This window comes from Polistes fuscatus, unplaced genomic scaffold, assembly GCF_010416935.1.
Source record: "Polistes fuscatus isolate 324 unplaced genomic scaffold, CU_Pfus_HIC Scaffold10, whole genome shotgun sequence".
Taxonomy (NCBI): Eukaryota; Metazoa; Arthropoda; class Insecta; order Hymenoptera; family Vespidae; genus Polistes; species Polistes fuscatus.
In genome coordinates this window covers 2,589,637-2,606,356 of record NW_025112998.1, presented here as the reverse complement: position 1 = coordinate 2,606,356, position 16,720 = coordinate 2,589,637, and the positions used below count along the sequence as shown (strand labels likewise).

Here is a 16,720-nt window from a genome sequence, read left to right as displayed (position 1 = left end):
ACTTTACTATCTAAATGTTTTAAAATTATCAGCCGTATATATATAAAGTTCGTATGTTTTATATAAAGATTTCTTAATGATTAAATCATAATTTTTCTTAAAAATATATTGTATAAACTTATACTTCAACATTTCACTTAAATATGAATGACTATGAAGACGATTATTTAATTTAAACATTGAGTAATTAAGCTACTCGAGTGAGCCACTATATTGGCTCATCGACCTAGAAAAAATAATCGCAAAAGCCACTATAGTGGCAGGCCGGCTAAGGCGCATATCGGTAATTGTAGTGCTCTACCTTTATCTTATTGAGCGTCGGTAACTGCCACTGTCGGTAACTGCCACTGTCGGTAACTGCCACCGTCGGTAATAGACTTAAAATTTTTTTTACTCTACGTCGCTAATATTTTGTATTTAGGTTCCTAACGGTCAATATTATTAAAGTACAAACTCTCATTAAAAACGGTCGATGTTTTAAAAATAGTAATCTTACCGACGGTAGCAGTTACCGACAGTGGCAGTTACCGACAGTGGCAGTTACCGACAGTAGCAGTTACCGACGGTGGCAGTTACCGACAGTGGCAGTTACCGACGCTCGTCAAGATAATGGTAGAGCACTACAATTACCGATATGCGCCTTAGCCGGCCTGCCACTAAAGTGGCTTTTGCGATTATTTTTTCTAGGTCGATGAGCCACTATAATGGCTCACTCGAGTAGCTTAATTACTCACTGTTTAAATTAAATAATCGTCTTCATATTCATTCATATTTAAGTGAAATGTTGAAGTATAAGTTTGTACAATATATTTTTAAGAAAAATTATGATTTAATCATTAAGAAACTTTTATATATAGTTATAGATAGTTAGTAGTATAGATAGTTATAGATAGTTTAAGTTCTATTCCAACTTTTTTGTGCTATCAAGTATAGATCATCATTTTCTTTCGTATATTCGTATTAAGGCGCAATCAAAAAAATATGAAAAAACATATAACTGTATTAAATATTTTAATAAAATACGAAATATATCGTACATTGTAAGGAACAATGATAAAATCATTCGCTAAACGTCTTCGTGTTTAATTTTAATTTTTTTGTAGTCCTTGTCCATCTCGACATCACTATTATTCTAACAAATATTTATAAATCTATAAAATCCTGGTTTATCTAATTTTATCTAAAACATAAATATAACTATATAAAACATATTAAAAGAAAAAAAAGAAGAAGAAAGAAAAAATAAGATAGAAAAAAATAAACTATACTCACTAAGCAACAACAATAATTCTTTTTTTCCTTTCATTGAATAGGAATTTCTTCAAAATCAGGATGACTGGAAATTCGACGATTTGTTGGATTGGCCATCCGTTTGAGCACATAATCAGGTATACCTTTCTCCTCTAAATTTTTCGTACCAGGTAAAGCCAGCCGTATTTGAGCCCTTTCTTCTAAATTTTCATTGCCAGGTAAGTTAACTGGTTCAACAACGTAGAGTCGAGAAAGGGGTATAGATTTTTCATCTAAATTCGCCGAACCGGGAAGACGAACTTCGTCGATTTCGATGTCATCGACCGCGTCATTGCCCAAAGTACGAAATTCGCGGTCCGTATGGGGTCTGTACGGAACGGCGAGGGTTCCATAAACGCCGAGGAATAATAAAATGATCTGCGAATGGTAAAATAAAATGATTCAATTCACATGAAAAACAACAAATATCAAGAAATATATAAATAACGATTACGATGAAGCGAATAAAAAAAAGAAGAAAAGAAAAAAGTACGAAAAAATATATGAGGAAAAGAAACGAATATGTTTGTCTCTCTGACCTGTTTTCTCGTCTTTCACAAATGAAAGAATAGGTAGATACATGCATACCAAATGTTTATTAAAGAATGTTAAACTTGACAGAAATCTAGAAAGTCTGAAATAACTCAAATCGCGTCGCACCCACGCCGACTATTACAATAAATAAGTAAATTCTCTTCCATTCCACTTGACCCAAATAGATCCCTTGCCGAATAAAAGATCGACCAACCGACACTTTCTTACGGATTCCAACACCGCGATGTGTTTTTCTTTTTAAACTATCAGCGAAATAAATTATCATAATAATCATTTTAATCCAACCACGCGCGATAGGACGCTTGGGAAAATTTAAAACGTACTTTATATAAAATCCGTAATTTATCTTCTTCCCGAACTTGACCCTGTTAAATTAAAAAGATAAAAAAACAATGCGACGAATTAATATCTGACTAAAAAAGAAAATAAAAAGAACCAACATATAACCGAATACAGAAGAAATGAACTCTCAAATATATTTTCCCAATTCCTTTTTCAAAATGAAACGGGTTCAATTTGTTTTTTTTTTTTTAATATACTTATTCCTTTTCTTTTTCACTTATAGTAGTCGAGAAAATAAAAGAAGAAACTAAAAAACGCGACGCACAGGATTTTATACACTTGTTTATTGTAAATCGGAATCCTTTCCTTTGTATTTATTTGTTTCGTTTCTTTTCTTTTCTTTTCTTTTCCTTAAATCCAATCTCACAAACGACTTCGATCAAAATACAGGATTCTTTCTTTCGAGATTTCCTTACCTCGATCATGTTCGTTCGAAGCTTCGAGTCCAACTATCCTCCGCGGATCGCACGATGACACTTTTATATGAGTGTATACGTATTCGAGTATATACAAGCTTAGACACTGGTCTTACAACATGATCAACGTTTTATTTTGATGAGTCAAGCAGTTTCTCCCCCATTCCCCCTTATCCCTACCCTGCTCAATCACCACCACCACCACCACCTCCTCCACCTCCTCCACCTCCTCCTCCCCCGATTTTCAGATTTATTCTCTCTAAAATCGTTTTTCTTACTACTTATCAAACATAATTGGCTACCACTTTCATTAACGTACCTCTAATTAACTTAATAAGTTCTCTCCCAATGTGTTTTATCAGTTTTTTTCTCAATCTTCTTATTCTTTAGCTAAAAAATTTAACTCCTACATCAAAGCATTGAATACTAACGAGCTAAAAACGACAGAAAAAAAAAACGGTATAATCTATTCGATCGTATTTTAATTGAATCGATAATGTGAAAATAAAAGAAGAGGAAGATAAGTTGAATTTTTCATTATAAATTTATTCAAATAAATTGTAATGACTATGTAATATACTTAAGGAGAAATTGAGTATATTTATCGATAATGGCAACGTATTTGTGTTATGTTTACAAAAATAGTCAGATGTGTTGGTAAGGTTCTCAAGAATTAACATATATGCGTGTGTGTTTGTGTGTGTGTTTATACCTGTATGTTTTCGTGTTTAGCAGAGAACTGTAGCAGATCCTTTGTTTTGTTTCTTATGATATTTTTTATATATTATTTTACGTTAAGAACGAATGAACCAATAAGAACGTTCGATTATCGTCTGTTTCCAACAGTTATCGACAGTTAACGAATACCAAAAGACGTACGAACGAGACGAAATTACACTTGCTTTGGTAAAACGTAATTCATTATTTTATTGAAACGTGTTAATTTGTTACAAATATTTATTTGATATTAGTCTTATTGCAAATTGGCGAAATCGTGCATTTTCTTCTTCTTCTTCTTGTTATTATCATTATCCTATTGTTTATTACCCTACAATCGAGTGCTTATTAACTGCATGCATATCGTACAGGTGTATGCATTTTAAGGTGTTACGAGACGAGTCAAGGTCATAGAGACTGAAGCATACCAAATGTAAGTACGATATTTTAACACGCTGATAAATGCTCGAGAGACTTTCCAATTGAATACAATACGATACATCGTTTACTATAGTTCAATTTTAATTTATAGTCCTCACGTGCGAAGCTTTTTAGTGATCATTTTAACCCTCTCGCTATAAAAACGTTCGTAAAATAAAATATTAACTCTGTTAGTGGTAGGCATCGTTCACGAAAATGATTGAAATTCGAATATTTCCATCTCAAAACTTTCCAATTGAATTTGATTTCAAATTCTCGTGTTCCTTCAAAATAACATAATTCGTATAATAATTTATGCTTTTTTTTTTTAGAAATATATATGAGACATTCGATATTGCTTTTACTTGGATTAGCATACAATCATTTCGCCTAAACGAAAATTATTTAAACGCGTGCGTATACGTACGTCACTTTTTTCATTTTCAAATTTGCATCCTAAAGAGGTAAAAGTGATACATAAAAATGCTGCTGCTTATTTTGATTAATGTTAAAAACCAGTAAAAAAACTTGTAAGAGATAGAAATAAAGTTTCTAGACAAAAGTTAATGAAAATTAGGTTTATGTTACTTTGAAAAAATATTTCTAAATATTTGTTCCATGATGAAAAGAAATTTATAAAGAAAAATAGTAATCCAAGTTTGTGGATTGGAATGATGGTCCCTGGGTAAATTAAAATTGGTATCGTGTCTTACGTTAGTTCGTTCATCAAACCGATAGAGAATACTAAAATATTTTTCTATTTTCAACTAGTCGAGACTAAATATAAAATCAGTCAAGTCCGAATTAGCAGCAGGATATCGATCAACGTATCGTTGAGGTCTTCGTTTACGGTACGTCGACCGATTATTGGTCTTATTTCGTGACTGGTATAAAAAAAAAACTGCCTATACATATATCAATCTAAATTTTGTTTATACAATTTTAAGAACTTCTTGATATAATTTCTTTTTTAATTTATTATTATCTTAGATCTAATTTATTTTCTACATAATTATTAATCAATATATATTGAATTGGATAAACATATTTTTCGTATTTTTCTAAGAAATAAATTTAAAATCCCATAACTTCGATAATATTAATCGAGTCTACCAATACTTGTATGTAATTTGAAAATTGGCCACATCGTAGAATAATTTTCTAAAAATTAATTACGATACTCGTTCATTCGATACAAAAAATTATTGTCTCTCGAAAACAACCTAATTTTTCTCAATGACGTTGTAGTGATCTGCGTAATAATTCGATCGAAATTCTAATACCAACATTAAATACAACCCACACACAGACACACACAAACACACAAACACACATATAAATGTACCAACGTTGAAAATCAATCGTTTCCAATGAAATAAATATTATTTCACGAAAAGAAATAAATTTAATGGATTGGGTGGGGCCCCCATTGGATGGTCAAAGTTAGGGTTATTTGTCTATTTGTCGAAAGTCAGACGATGACGATCGAAAAGTTTATTGAACGGATAGTTCGGATATTATTCGCGTCATCGCGTGCCTACGAAATTATCCTTCTCTCTCGAAATTCAATATACGTATGGGGGTTTAAGGGGCGGTGGAGGGTGGTGGAGGGGAAAGAAAAGCGAAAGTTCATGCTAGCATTTACGAAAAAAGGGAAAAGATCCCTTGGGGTGAAGACGCGACTTTGTTCACGATCTTTTCGATGTCAGGGAAGAATGAAGTAAGATGACGTCACTCGTATCGAAGGATGACGTCACCCAACCCTATTTTGTTTCCCCACCTTTTTTCCCCAGCATTTTTCCACTTCGATGCCTATAGACGGCGGCGCCTATGCAAATTATCGACCTACCCTCGGCATTGAACGAATCTCTAGTAGACATCAATGACGTCATTATTATATCCTTCGTAAGGTATATAATGCACATGTATATGCATGCACAGTGCATTTGTGCATATGCACATACGTCCTCGTCCTTCTATTCACTCACGCTCGTTGGTTACATCACATAGTCGAGCATGAAGGAAGAAACGTCAATATGTTTCATTGTAATCTTCTATGTTCGTTTCATGCAAGCGTAAAGATAAAGAACACAAGTGAGAAAAATACAAAAATAAAAAAGAGAGAGAGAGAGAAAATAACGAACAGAAAACTCTGGATGTTGTGTGGGCGCGATGAACTTGGCAATAGAACGACGAGTATAGTATTCTTTTCTTTCAAGGATAAATTCATTTCTGATAAAATCAATCGATAAAAAATACGGAGATTAAAGTGTAGTATTTATTTTTAGTAGTTGCAAGTAATCTTTAGTGGTAATAATTTTTAGTCATTTTTTAAAGTAAAGTATTTATTTCTCTGGTATTTTTTCTTTTGTTTTTGTTTTTTTAAACAAGCACTATAAAAGTTTATTTATTATTGTATATTTGTATGCGATAAGTATTTTTCATAGGAAATTTTTTTCGATCGATATGACACTGCAACATTACAATGATTTCTAGGGTAAAATATTTTTAATCCAAATTTATGCAATTTTTTAATTGCAATCTAATTCATTTAAACGGGAATTATTATTTGATTTAATTATTATCAGAGAAAGAGAGAGAGAGAGAGATATAACAGTGTATTAAGATCATTATATAAATAAACATATAAAAGATATAGAGGTGGAATTATTTAACTAGAGGATAATCGAGAAAATAAATGGAAAAATGAATAATTCACTTTAGATCGAAACGCGAACGCGTTAATATTGAACCTTCTCAAATTGTATTTGCCGAAAGTTCAAATATCAGGGGACTCGCTTTAATCTCATTCTAGGATCGTTATTTAAATGATTATTTCTGGATATACATATGTATCTATCCATCTGGCGTGAAAGAAGGAACGTTTTTAGATCGGGCAAAAACACAGCACATCGCTAAGCGAACTTGCCGAACAGGTTCCACGTTTATTAATAGAAACATAGTTCATTCTATGTGGTTTGTGAACTTGTTCTAACTAAGAGAACGAGTCGATGTACCATCGTCAACACCTTTTCCCTTCCCCTCCTCCTCCCCCTCCCCCGCCCCCAAACCTTTCTCTTTCTCTCTTTATGATCTCTATGGGATATCGAATAAGATTAGGTACGTACAAGGTGTTTCATTTTGATCATACTTTTAAAATGTTGAATACTGAACCTTCTAATAAGATAATTGCATTGCACACGATTGCTTTAACTTATAATAATATTTCTCTAATTAATATTTCAAAATGTAATATACATATTTAACGAATAATAACAAATTAAAAAATATTAAAAAATAGACCCATGTAAAAATTAACGTTCCACATTCAACTTGATATATACGAATGAAAAGAAATATTACACAAAGGGTATATAATATAGGATCATAAACAATTTTTATTACGAGGTTATAAAAACGGAGATACTAAAATTAGAAAATAAGTGAATTTTTTTTTCTTTTCCTTTCTATTTTTTCCTTTGATTTTTCGTCGTTAAAACGTTGATAATATTTGACTGTTCGAAATAAATTGTGTTTATTATTAACGGTCATTCTAACCGAGCAAGTTGCTTTTTTTTTCTTTTTTTTTAAATACGAAAATCTATAACATATGTATTTATAATTATTTAAGATCTTTTCTTTTGTTTTCGTACGAATTGATCATAAAATATTTGACGAGTTTATATGTCAGTATTTTTGTTTATTATCGAATATTATATTAGTGTGAAAATAATACACCACATGATATGTAGATACCATATACGTATACTTAACGTGTTTGTAAACGTATGTTCGTATATAGATAGGTATATTGTGCTACATGGTTTGCAGCAAACGACATAGTGGACTCTCTCGACAAACTCCTCGGCAGGTTGCCAACGAGTCAGTCCGATTGTCAAAGCAGTTTCTTTGTTGACCGTCTTTTGACTCTCATGTTAGGCATCCATCTCTTTCTTACTCTTTCTTACTCTTTCTCTGTCTCTCTTTTTGTGACCATCGAACTAACAAACTCACGTGCCATACACCGACACGTTCAACCGCGCCGATTTCAAATCTTTCAAAGAAACCTCCTCAACTCTCAAGAAGATAAAAAAGAACAAGAAATTTTCGCAAATAAATCGAACGGAATAGAATTTTTCCAAGTTTCTTCCGGGTACATATTATTATATTTAGAAAATATTTCGCAACCGACGTTCAACTTCTGACGTCATGCATTTTTGTTAAGAAAGAAAAAGAAAAGAAATAAGACGAGTATTATTTCTCCCCATCGATTATTATAATAATAATAATAATAATAATAATAATAATAATATGAAACGAATAATATATTCGAAAGATTTGCTTACTCTTATCCATTTTCTATTTTCAGTTTTTCTTTTTTTTTCCCACCGAGAGCATTAATCGCCAATTGAATTATCCTAGAGTTATTTTCTACCTATGAGAGAACTATTATTATTTACCGGAAAGATTTGACTTATCCGAAGATTTTCGTAGTATCGTCTCCGGTTACGAACTTTTGATAACCATACTGATTTCAATCTAAAAAGAGAACGATTCGATATTAGAGAAATTCGTGAAAATTCTAATTCTATAACGAATCCTCAACGTTCTATAATAGTAATTCACGCGAACCCCATTTTGCATTTATAGAATTCGATTTTCTTCCAAATTCGTCCGACTCTACTACCGACGAATAAATTCTCTTTAATATTTCTTATCGGATGAAAGATAGAACGTTGAGAATTTGTAATTTGTCCCATCGACGTTTTTAAAAAAAACGTTCCGTTTTCTATTATTATTATTAAACGGACCGGAAAGTCTTGTTATTTTTACTATTATTATTTAACTTCGAATTAGAGTAATCGATAAAGTCAAAGAATAAGATAGTTTCGTAGTTGCTAACAATTTTATATTTTTTGCTCTAAATCTGTTTCATAATTTTAATTATTTTAAAAAAAAATTGATATTTATTCTCTGATAACTGGCTTTCTTCTATTCTTTTATAACTTCATATGGGGGTCATATTATTTTTCATTGCGGAGAATTGATATGTCTCAACTGGCATTAAGTTTAAAATATTTCTATTTTTATAAAATTTTATAGAATTTAAATGTCTATTAATAAATATGGAATCTGCGAAATTTTGTTTCAAAAATAAAATATCCAACGGCTTAACTTTTTTTCATTAAAAAAATCTTCTCCTTTTTTTAGGATGAACCTAAAAGCATTTTTCACGTGAAATTTTATATTATTTGTGCTTATTATTATGAATAGCCAATTGACGCAGCAAATGACATTGAAGGATATGTTTTTCAAAATATGGAAATTACGAGTAGGCCGAATTACCAGCAGGTGGTCATAATAACATCCTTCCCTCTAAATATATTTTATCAAAGCTACCGACCACCGTCATTCTCATTGACCTTTTCCTATTTTTTAATAATTTTTCCCAACTTTGAACATTGGAGAAAATTACCTTTTCCCGACTTCCAGTGACCTTTTCCCATATATGAAATACAACCTTTTCCGGTGATTAATACCAAAATATATAATAATGGTTTTAAAGTATCGAATTTTAAAAAACATAGTTTTAATGTCTAATAAAATAATAAAAAGCTTAACAATTTTGTAGAATCAACTGAATATTACAATCCAGCAAAATCCTATTAATCAAATATAAAAAGTCCACTCTGCAAAATGAAGTTAATATTCGAAAGGTTAGAAAAAAATACTCCAGAACTCCACTTTACGTAAACTCGTAAAGCGTATATATCGATCGATATATCGTAAAAAAAAATCCAAACAAACATTGTATCAAATCCAAGTAAAATCTCAATAGTATGATTTGTCCGGTCAGTGGGTGTATGTGTATCGAATTCAAACGCGCATACTTAAGTATGCGCTTTGTCACAGCGTCATCCGTTTACAATCCTAATCTCGAATAATCCCGTTACGAATGGATAAAACATTTCCTTTCGGTATTTGACACGTCAATCATACGTTCAATCGAATGTAATCGAATCGAATTGAATTTCTGTGTTTTCCCTTTTCACACACACACACACACACACACACACACACTTTCTTCTCTTTCTACGTCTCTGATTTCTGAACACGCGAGGATGTGATAACAAGAAAACCGCTGACGTATGTAACGTACGTTCGGTAAGCCTAAAATAAGCACGCACACATTGGTATATTTACGATAATTTACTAGGGGCAATAGCGATTTCTGTCCGTAGAAACGTTAGAATGATTTCGCGAAAATTAGTATATTTTTACCATATCTATTTTAAGTCGAGTTGCCCTAATAAAATAAGAATTACAACTATCTGTACGTATACTTATGTTGCGCGATCAAAAGCGCCGAAAAACGCTTTAAAAGCCTCCGAAAATTTGTTTTTCCTTCGACCGACGAAGAGCAATCCATTATCTCCGTCTCTTTCTCTCATTCTCTTTCTATCTTTCTATCTCTCTCTCTCTTTCTTGATACGAGACAAAACATTTGCAACTTGCCAAAAAGATTTTCTTCGAAATCAACGATTTTCTCCTTAAACTTTCTTAGAAATCATCTTTAAACGTGCGAAATCATCTAAAATGGCTAATTCTGCTCAAGATGAACAACGTTTGAGGGAATCATTGCATTTGGGGGCGGATAAAAATGATAATCCTAACGCAAAAGAAAGGATTTCACCTTTTAAAATTTCACTGAAGGACGATGATACTTCTACTGAATGGGATAGTGATTGTTCTAATCTCACAAACACGGACTCAGAGTCCGGTGTCAATTGTAAGTAAACATAATAAAACGATATTCTATTGTAGATATTAGTTTATGCATTGAAGAAACAAATATTTTTATTTATTTATATATATATAAATATTTTTATTTAGAAAATACAATCAATTCTCAGTGAGAATTATAAGTAATTTATGCTGACGTGATACATTAACATGAATTTTAAATAAAAAAGACAATTACGATAATAAGTGTAAACATATAAATAACTCTATTAGAATACGAAATTATTAATCAGTCAAATCTTGTTTCCGGATCAAAAGTGTAGAACCTTTTTAATCTACGTACTAAATCAGTATTTTCTATTAAATTTATTTCAAAATACTATTCAGCAATATTTCTAGACATTAGACAAGTATTTTATAAAGTATGGCATGCCGGACTACTGTATAAACTCAAAAAAAAAACACTGCCTCATCCTTTCTACGTTATCCTTAAATTTGACCTTACTTTACAGAATGTTCATAGTCAAGTACCAAAACTAATTCACCACAACTTTTCCAATCTTATATCCGAAAAAAAATCTTACGAGTTTTTCATTAAAATTTTCTAACCAATTCTAAAAGTTTAGATGTGCAATATCTCGAAACAATATAAACGTTCTAAGAACAAACGTGACGTTGATGGAGCGTAGGTAAAACCGTGACGTTAATAAGTAAACGGAAATCGATAACTCGACCGGTTAACTTCTGGTCGATCTGATACAAAAGAAAATCATTTTAACATTGTTGTTAATAAATTCACAGTAACGGAAATCAGAAAATGATAAAGAAATAGGAGAGACGATGATTTATTAACAATAAGATGTGATACAATCTAGTCACACCTGTTTATTACTTATTCTTTTCCTCCTCATTTATCTCTTTCTCTCTTTCTCTTTTTTTCTTTAACGTCTCGTAATAATATTAACAACTTTTACGTAATCAGCATTTACGTAATAGAAAGTGATTTCTTTCCATCGCGTCTTATCTTTGTCTATCTTTATTCTATTCATTTTTCTACGAATTTTCCCCAATCGTTTTAAACAGTCTAACACCCACGCGCCTACTTTCCTTGAATCACGCAAACAATAATCTATTTTTCTATTTTTACTTGAATTTTTACTCGAGATAATAGAATTCATAGTTTTGTTAGTTAAAAAAATCTGAAATAATACAACACCTTTTATGACCACGCAAATTTTAAATTGTAAAGTAAAACATGTTTTATTCGTAATAATCATTCGAAGGAAATATTTTGTCTTAAATTAATTTAATCATATTTTTTTATATCAACATTAAAATGAAAAAAGAAAAGGGTAAAATTAAAAAAAAAAAAACCTACAAAATGTAATTAAAAATATTTTATATTTTTTATTTACAATACATTAATTCCTTCCCAATTTATTTTTTTTCTTTTTATATTATGTTTTTATTTATTTGTTTTTCTTTTTTTCTTTAAGTAAACGGAATCAGAGACTTCAACAGGAATGAGGATTTAAATAGTTTTTCAAGGAATACATCACCCATCAGCGAGTTCCTAAATACAGCCAGCAGTAACGATAGCGAAATTGATCATTACGAAAACGATAATTCTCCTTTAATTGTAACGAATCCATTATTTCATGATACGTATGATGCGGATTACCAATCAGAAGACGAAGTCGATTCCGAAGTCGATTCCGAAGATGAAATTCAAAACTATAACTTTTCTATCGAAGAATGATCAAGTTTAAACGTTAATTATTACATTTTCTATTTTTTAAATATATTATCTTTCATTTTTTGTGTAATTTTATATTTTTCGTTATTATATTTTTTCACGTTTGATATTATATTATCTGTAATAAAATATCTTATTATTTGTTGTTATTTCCTAATAAACATTTTGATTATTTAAACAACAAAAGTAATCATCATACCTTGGATTTTTTTTAATGTTGTTTAAATTTTTTTAATGTACACTGAAAAAAAACAAAAAAAACTTTCTTTTGTGTTTTGTCTTTCCATATAAATAATAGATTCTATTGTTTAATCCTTTCGTTGCACGGTACGATCCTTTTATGGTCGTAAAGATGTGGTTAAATATTATGTTTCTTTTTTAATCTTGTTTTTTTTTTTGTATTGTCTTCTTCTTCTTCTTCTTATTCGATGTTATTTGTAACAATAAATAAATATCCTATTGTTTTCTTTGCATCTTTTAAAAAACATTTGGATTACTCATAAGAATAATCTTTATTTACACGATGTTTTTAACGTTTTGCACAAAGGAAGATGTTTTTTTCTCTGTTTCAACTTTTCATAAACTGCTTTCAAAAGGCGATCATCAAACTTTCGAGATTTAATAAACAATCGACCGGTAGAGGTTGAATTAAGTAAGTCGTAATACAGAAGTTTTCGATTGTGATTAGATGAATTTATTCGATATACGTATCTCGTGTTAAATGGTAATATTAAACTTAAATTTGAATAATTTGACAGCTTTTTAAATTTCGATTTTTTTTTTTTTTTTTTTTCAACAAAAAAATATATTTTATTCGATACTAATTACTTTATACTGGTGGATGTACAAAAATTAATTACAAATAAAAACGTTCTCCGATTAAAGTACTTGGAGGTAAGCAAAAAAAAAAAGATACGTTTTCTTTTATAATTTCTCATAATCATTCTTCTTATTCATCTTAGTTAATAATTTTCTCTCATTTTTTTTTTCGATCAATTTTACGTTAATAAAAATTTCAAAAGTTTAAGCAAATTAAAATTTCGTAAGACAACACAAGTTTAACCTTTCCACTCGTGAAACAATCGTATTTATTTGTAATCTAATCGCTTACAAAGATTCGTTACATTCGTTAAATATGTTATTTTACTATCCGTTTGTTTTGCAGTGAAATATATCGAGAGAGAGAGAGAGTGAGAGAGAGAGAAAATGAGTTTAAATGTTATACCAAGAAGAGATAATCAATCCGAGGTCGACGAGATCGACAAATTTATTGGTAAGAAATATTAAGCTTTCTTTTTTCCTTTTTTTTTTGTTTAAGAAAGAGAGAAAAGAAGAAGAAGAAGGAAACAAAACAAACATTTGATTTGAATTATTTCGCAGAAGGTAGCGTTGATCGTGAAGAAATCAGTTGGTGGTTAAACATGGTATTAAATTTTAAAAGTCAAAAAGAAATCACTCAAGATATCGCGGATGGTGTTTTTCAAATGGCGGAAATAGAAAATATTTTTCCACGGGAATACGTGCAGGAATTACGTAGGGGTAATTGCGAATCTACCAAGAATTATTTGTACCGGTTCAAACATATGACTGGTAATTGGATTAATTTTTTTCATCGAAATGTCAAACTCGTTCGTTTGACTAATTAAATATTTTATTTACATATTTTGTATATCGTTTATTTTTTTCTTTCGTTTTATTTTTTTTTTTTTAAAGGTGAACGAATGAAAGATGTTTTGTGTTCTTTGTTAGGACAGAATAAGTATAATAATCTAGTTAACGAGATCAAGGATTGTTATCTTAGTTTAGGTAATTCCAATCTGATAGATGGTGTGAAACATTTAATAAGAATTACAAAAAATACGAATTCCCAATCAACGTTAAATACTATGTCAACGGTTCCTGGTGAACTCGAATTGTGCAACGCTTTAGGAACGAAAAAGAAAAGGGTTGCAAAGAAAAACGTTAACGTGAATTCGAATAAAAAAAATGAAAAGCCGAAGATCGTTAAAGAAACTGCGAAAAAAATCAAAAGTGTGAAACTTACGAAGAATAAATTAGGTGCAAACGTTGATAATGGAAATAACATTAAAGAGATGATACCGTCGAAGGAGAATGAAATGGACAATGAAAATATATCGAACGATTTCATTTATTCGTCGTCTTCTCAAACAGAAAAATCGAAGGAATCGTCGTTCGATGATCAAGAAAAAAATGAAGATCAATCGATTGAAGCTGGGTCAATAGTCGTTCAAAATTCTTTACAAAAAGATACAAAAATTGGTACGAAGAAAAAGCCTAGACCGAAAAAATCCAATGTTCCGATTAAAAGTTCTTCGCCAATAATAGAAGACAAAATGGAGGAATCTGAAAAATCCAAAATTAATGAGAACGCGACGAACGACGAAGAAAAAGAATCCAATTTAACGAAATCAAACGATTGTTGTGAAGATTTCCTTCTGGAAACAAGGAACAATTCATTGTTAAATTTGAACAAATGCGTATTAGACAAACTCTTCGTAGACGAAGCTACGAATATTTCCAATTCTAAGAATGGTGATAAAGAAATCTGTAGCAATCATAATCGAGAGATTCCTGAATTTCAAAAATATATACAACTTGATAAGAGTACGTCGAAACAATTAAATATCGATAACAACGTAATTAAAGTCAAAACTGAATTCATAGATTCCGATTCTTGCGAATCAAATTCTAATGGATTAAATCATTCTATCAATCCAAATAAAGAAAATTTGTCAGTAAAAAATTTAAAAAGATCTTCGAATTCTAACAAAACGCGTGTGCCAATAAATTTTAAACAATCAAAAAATATTCCTCAAAAAAGTGCACTCGTTAAATCTACGCTGACTTCCAATTGTAAGAAGAAGAATAAGCCAGATCGTAAAGTTACAAAATGTAAGAAAAAAAATTGATCCCGACAGAGAAGCAAGCAAGTATCAAAGAAATTCGTTTGATTTGAAATTATTTTCAGATGTTACAGATAACAGGAAAGAATCGTTGTCACGGAAGAAACAGAATGAACGTGAACACGAAGAGATGAAAATTAAGCTACGATTACGTGTAAACAAAATGCAAAATAACTTGGAAGAATTTAAATATGAGATGACTAAACTCTTTAAAGATATGAAACACGTAGGAGGTATTTAAATTTTTTCGATAAACCGCTTTTTCGTTAATAGAGACCCATATTCGAGTCGTCTATAAAAAAATCCCATGAACAATCTACTAAACGATGATACATGCCAAAACGTATCGTAATGAAAGGGTTAAATACTTTTTCTTGTTAACTATTTTATCTTAATAATATGCAATAGTATTTTATTATAATATATAAGAATTATATAATCGATTAAATATTATTGATTATATCCCAAAAAATAATAAATTAAATATTATTAATTATATATTCCAAATTATATACTATATTGTAGATTTTTAAGATAAAAAAATAATATTATCGTGCATTAATTGTATTAGTAATAGCAGTTAATTTAATACAAATTTTCCAAATACAGCAGACGAGGAGGAATTTTCCGACTCTTTTACCGACTACAGTTCCGAAGAGATTTCATCAACAAGCTCATACACGGAATCTTCCTCGGAGTTTTCATCGGAATGGTCCACGGACAGTTCGACGGAGGTATATTCCTCGGGAAGTTCCGAGGAATGTTCCTGCTGCTGCTCGGAGTGTGATTCTTTTTAGCGAATAAGAATCAGACTAAAACAACTATTGCCAATATAATAGGGTTTATAATCATCCCAAAAAATATTACAGAAATAGGATATAATTTTTTACTTGGCGTTTTAATATCAATTGCATTCCATAAACGTTTAAAACATTTTTCATATACTTGCGCTCGATATTTTTTATGATTATTATCTTATTTATTTGAAAAAAAAAAAAGAAAAAAAAGAAAAAAATTAATTTTTATTATTTTTATCTCGAATTCGTCTCAAAATGATTTAAATATTTATTAATACATTAATTATTTATTAGCTCGTTACATTTTTATTTATAATTAATTGTCAATCCGTGACTATCATCATGGCTTGTAAAAACGAATGAATTTTTAATTAAATATTCCACGAAATGTTCTTGAATTGTATCTGTGTAATGTTATAGCAATAACGTTAGATAGATTTATCCTTGTATTTATAATGAAAAAATAATGATTCTCAATTCTTTCAATATCTTATCCTTAAGCTTGATTATCTTTTTTCCAATAATCAATCATTCCACATCGAAGGTCGTATTTTTAAAGTTTTATCCGTCAAAACAGAGTGAAAAAGCTAACACATCTACTATGTTGGATTAAAAAGAAAAATAATCCTTTAAATTATGCCAGTATATTCAAAAGAAGGAAGAAAAAACGAGAAGCGAAGTAACCGTCACGTGCAATTTTCGTAGTCGCCATAAATACAAATTATATTAGACATTATTGCGTTTAACGAAATACTCGGA

At 30.3% G+C, this 16,720-nt stretch overlaps 2 protein-coding genes across 3 annotated transcripts; one reads left to right on the top strand and one right to left on the bottom strand.

The window, feature by feature from the left end:
• Positions 1–994: 994 nt before the first annotated feature.
• LOC122525441 lies at positions 995–2,689 on the bottom strand. 2 transcript variants are annotated; one of them, XM_043648268.1, is made up of 3 exons: positions 2,604–2,689; positions 1,273–1,668; positions 995–1,197 (listed from the first exon to the last, which is right to left on the bottom strand). In XM_043648268.1, exons 1-2 carry the CDS (start codon positions 2,610–2,612, stop codon positions 1,303–1,305), a joined length of 375 nt encoding a protein of 124 aa, XP_043504203.1. In that variant the 5' UTR covers positions 2,613–2,689; the 3' UTR covers positions 995–1,197; positions 1,273–1,302. The 2 variants fall into 2 exon arrangements, with proteins under 2 accessions (XP_043504203.1, XP_043504192.1); XM_043648257.1 differs by having other exon boundaries at positions 995–1,180.
• Positions 2,690–10,311: 7,622 nt separating this feature from the next.
• On the top strand, positions 10,312–16,069 carry LOC122525435 (uncharacterized protein PFB0315w-like). The gene is made up of 6 exons (XM_043648245.1): positions 10,312–10,530; positions 13,406–13,513; positions 13,621–13,830; positions 13,954–15,153; positions 15,230–15,397; positions 15,774–16,069. Exons 2-6 carry the CDS (start codon positions 13,447–13,449, stop codon positions 15,959–15,961), a joined length of 1,833 nt encoding a protein of 610 aa, XP_043504180.1. The 5' UTR covers positions 10,312–10,530; positions 13,406–13,446; the 3' UTR covers positions 15,962–16,069.
• The last annotated feature ends 651 nt before the right edge of the window (positions 16,070–16,720 follow it).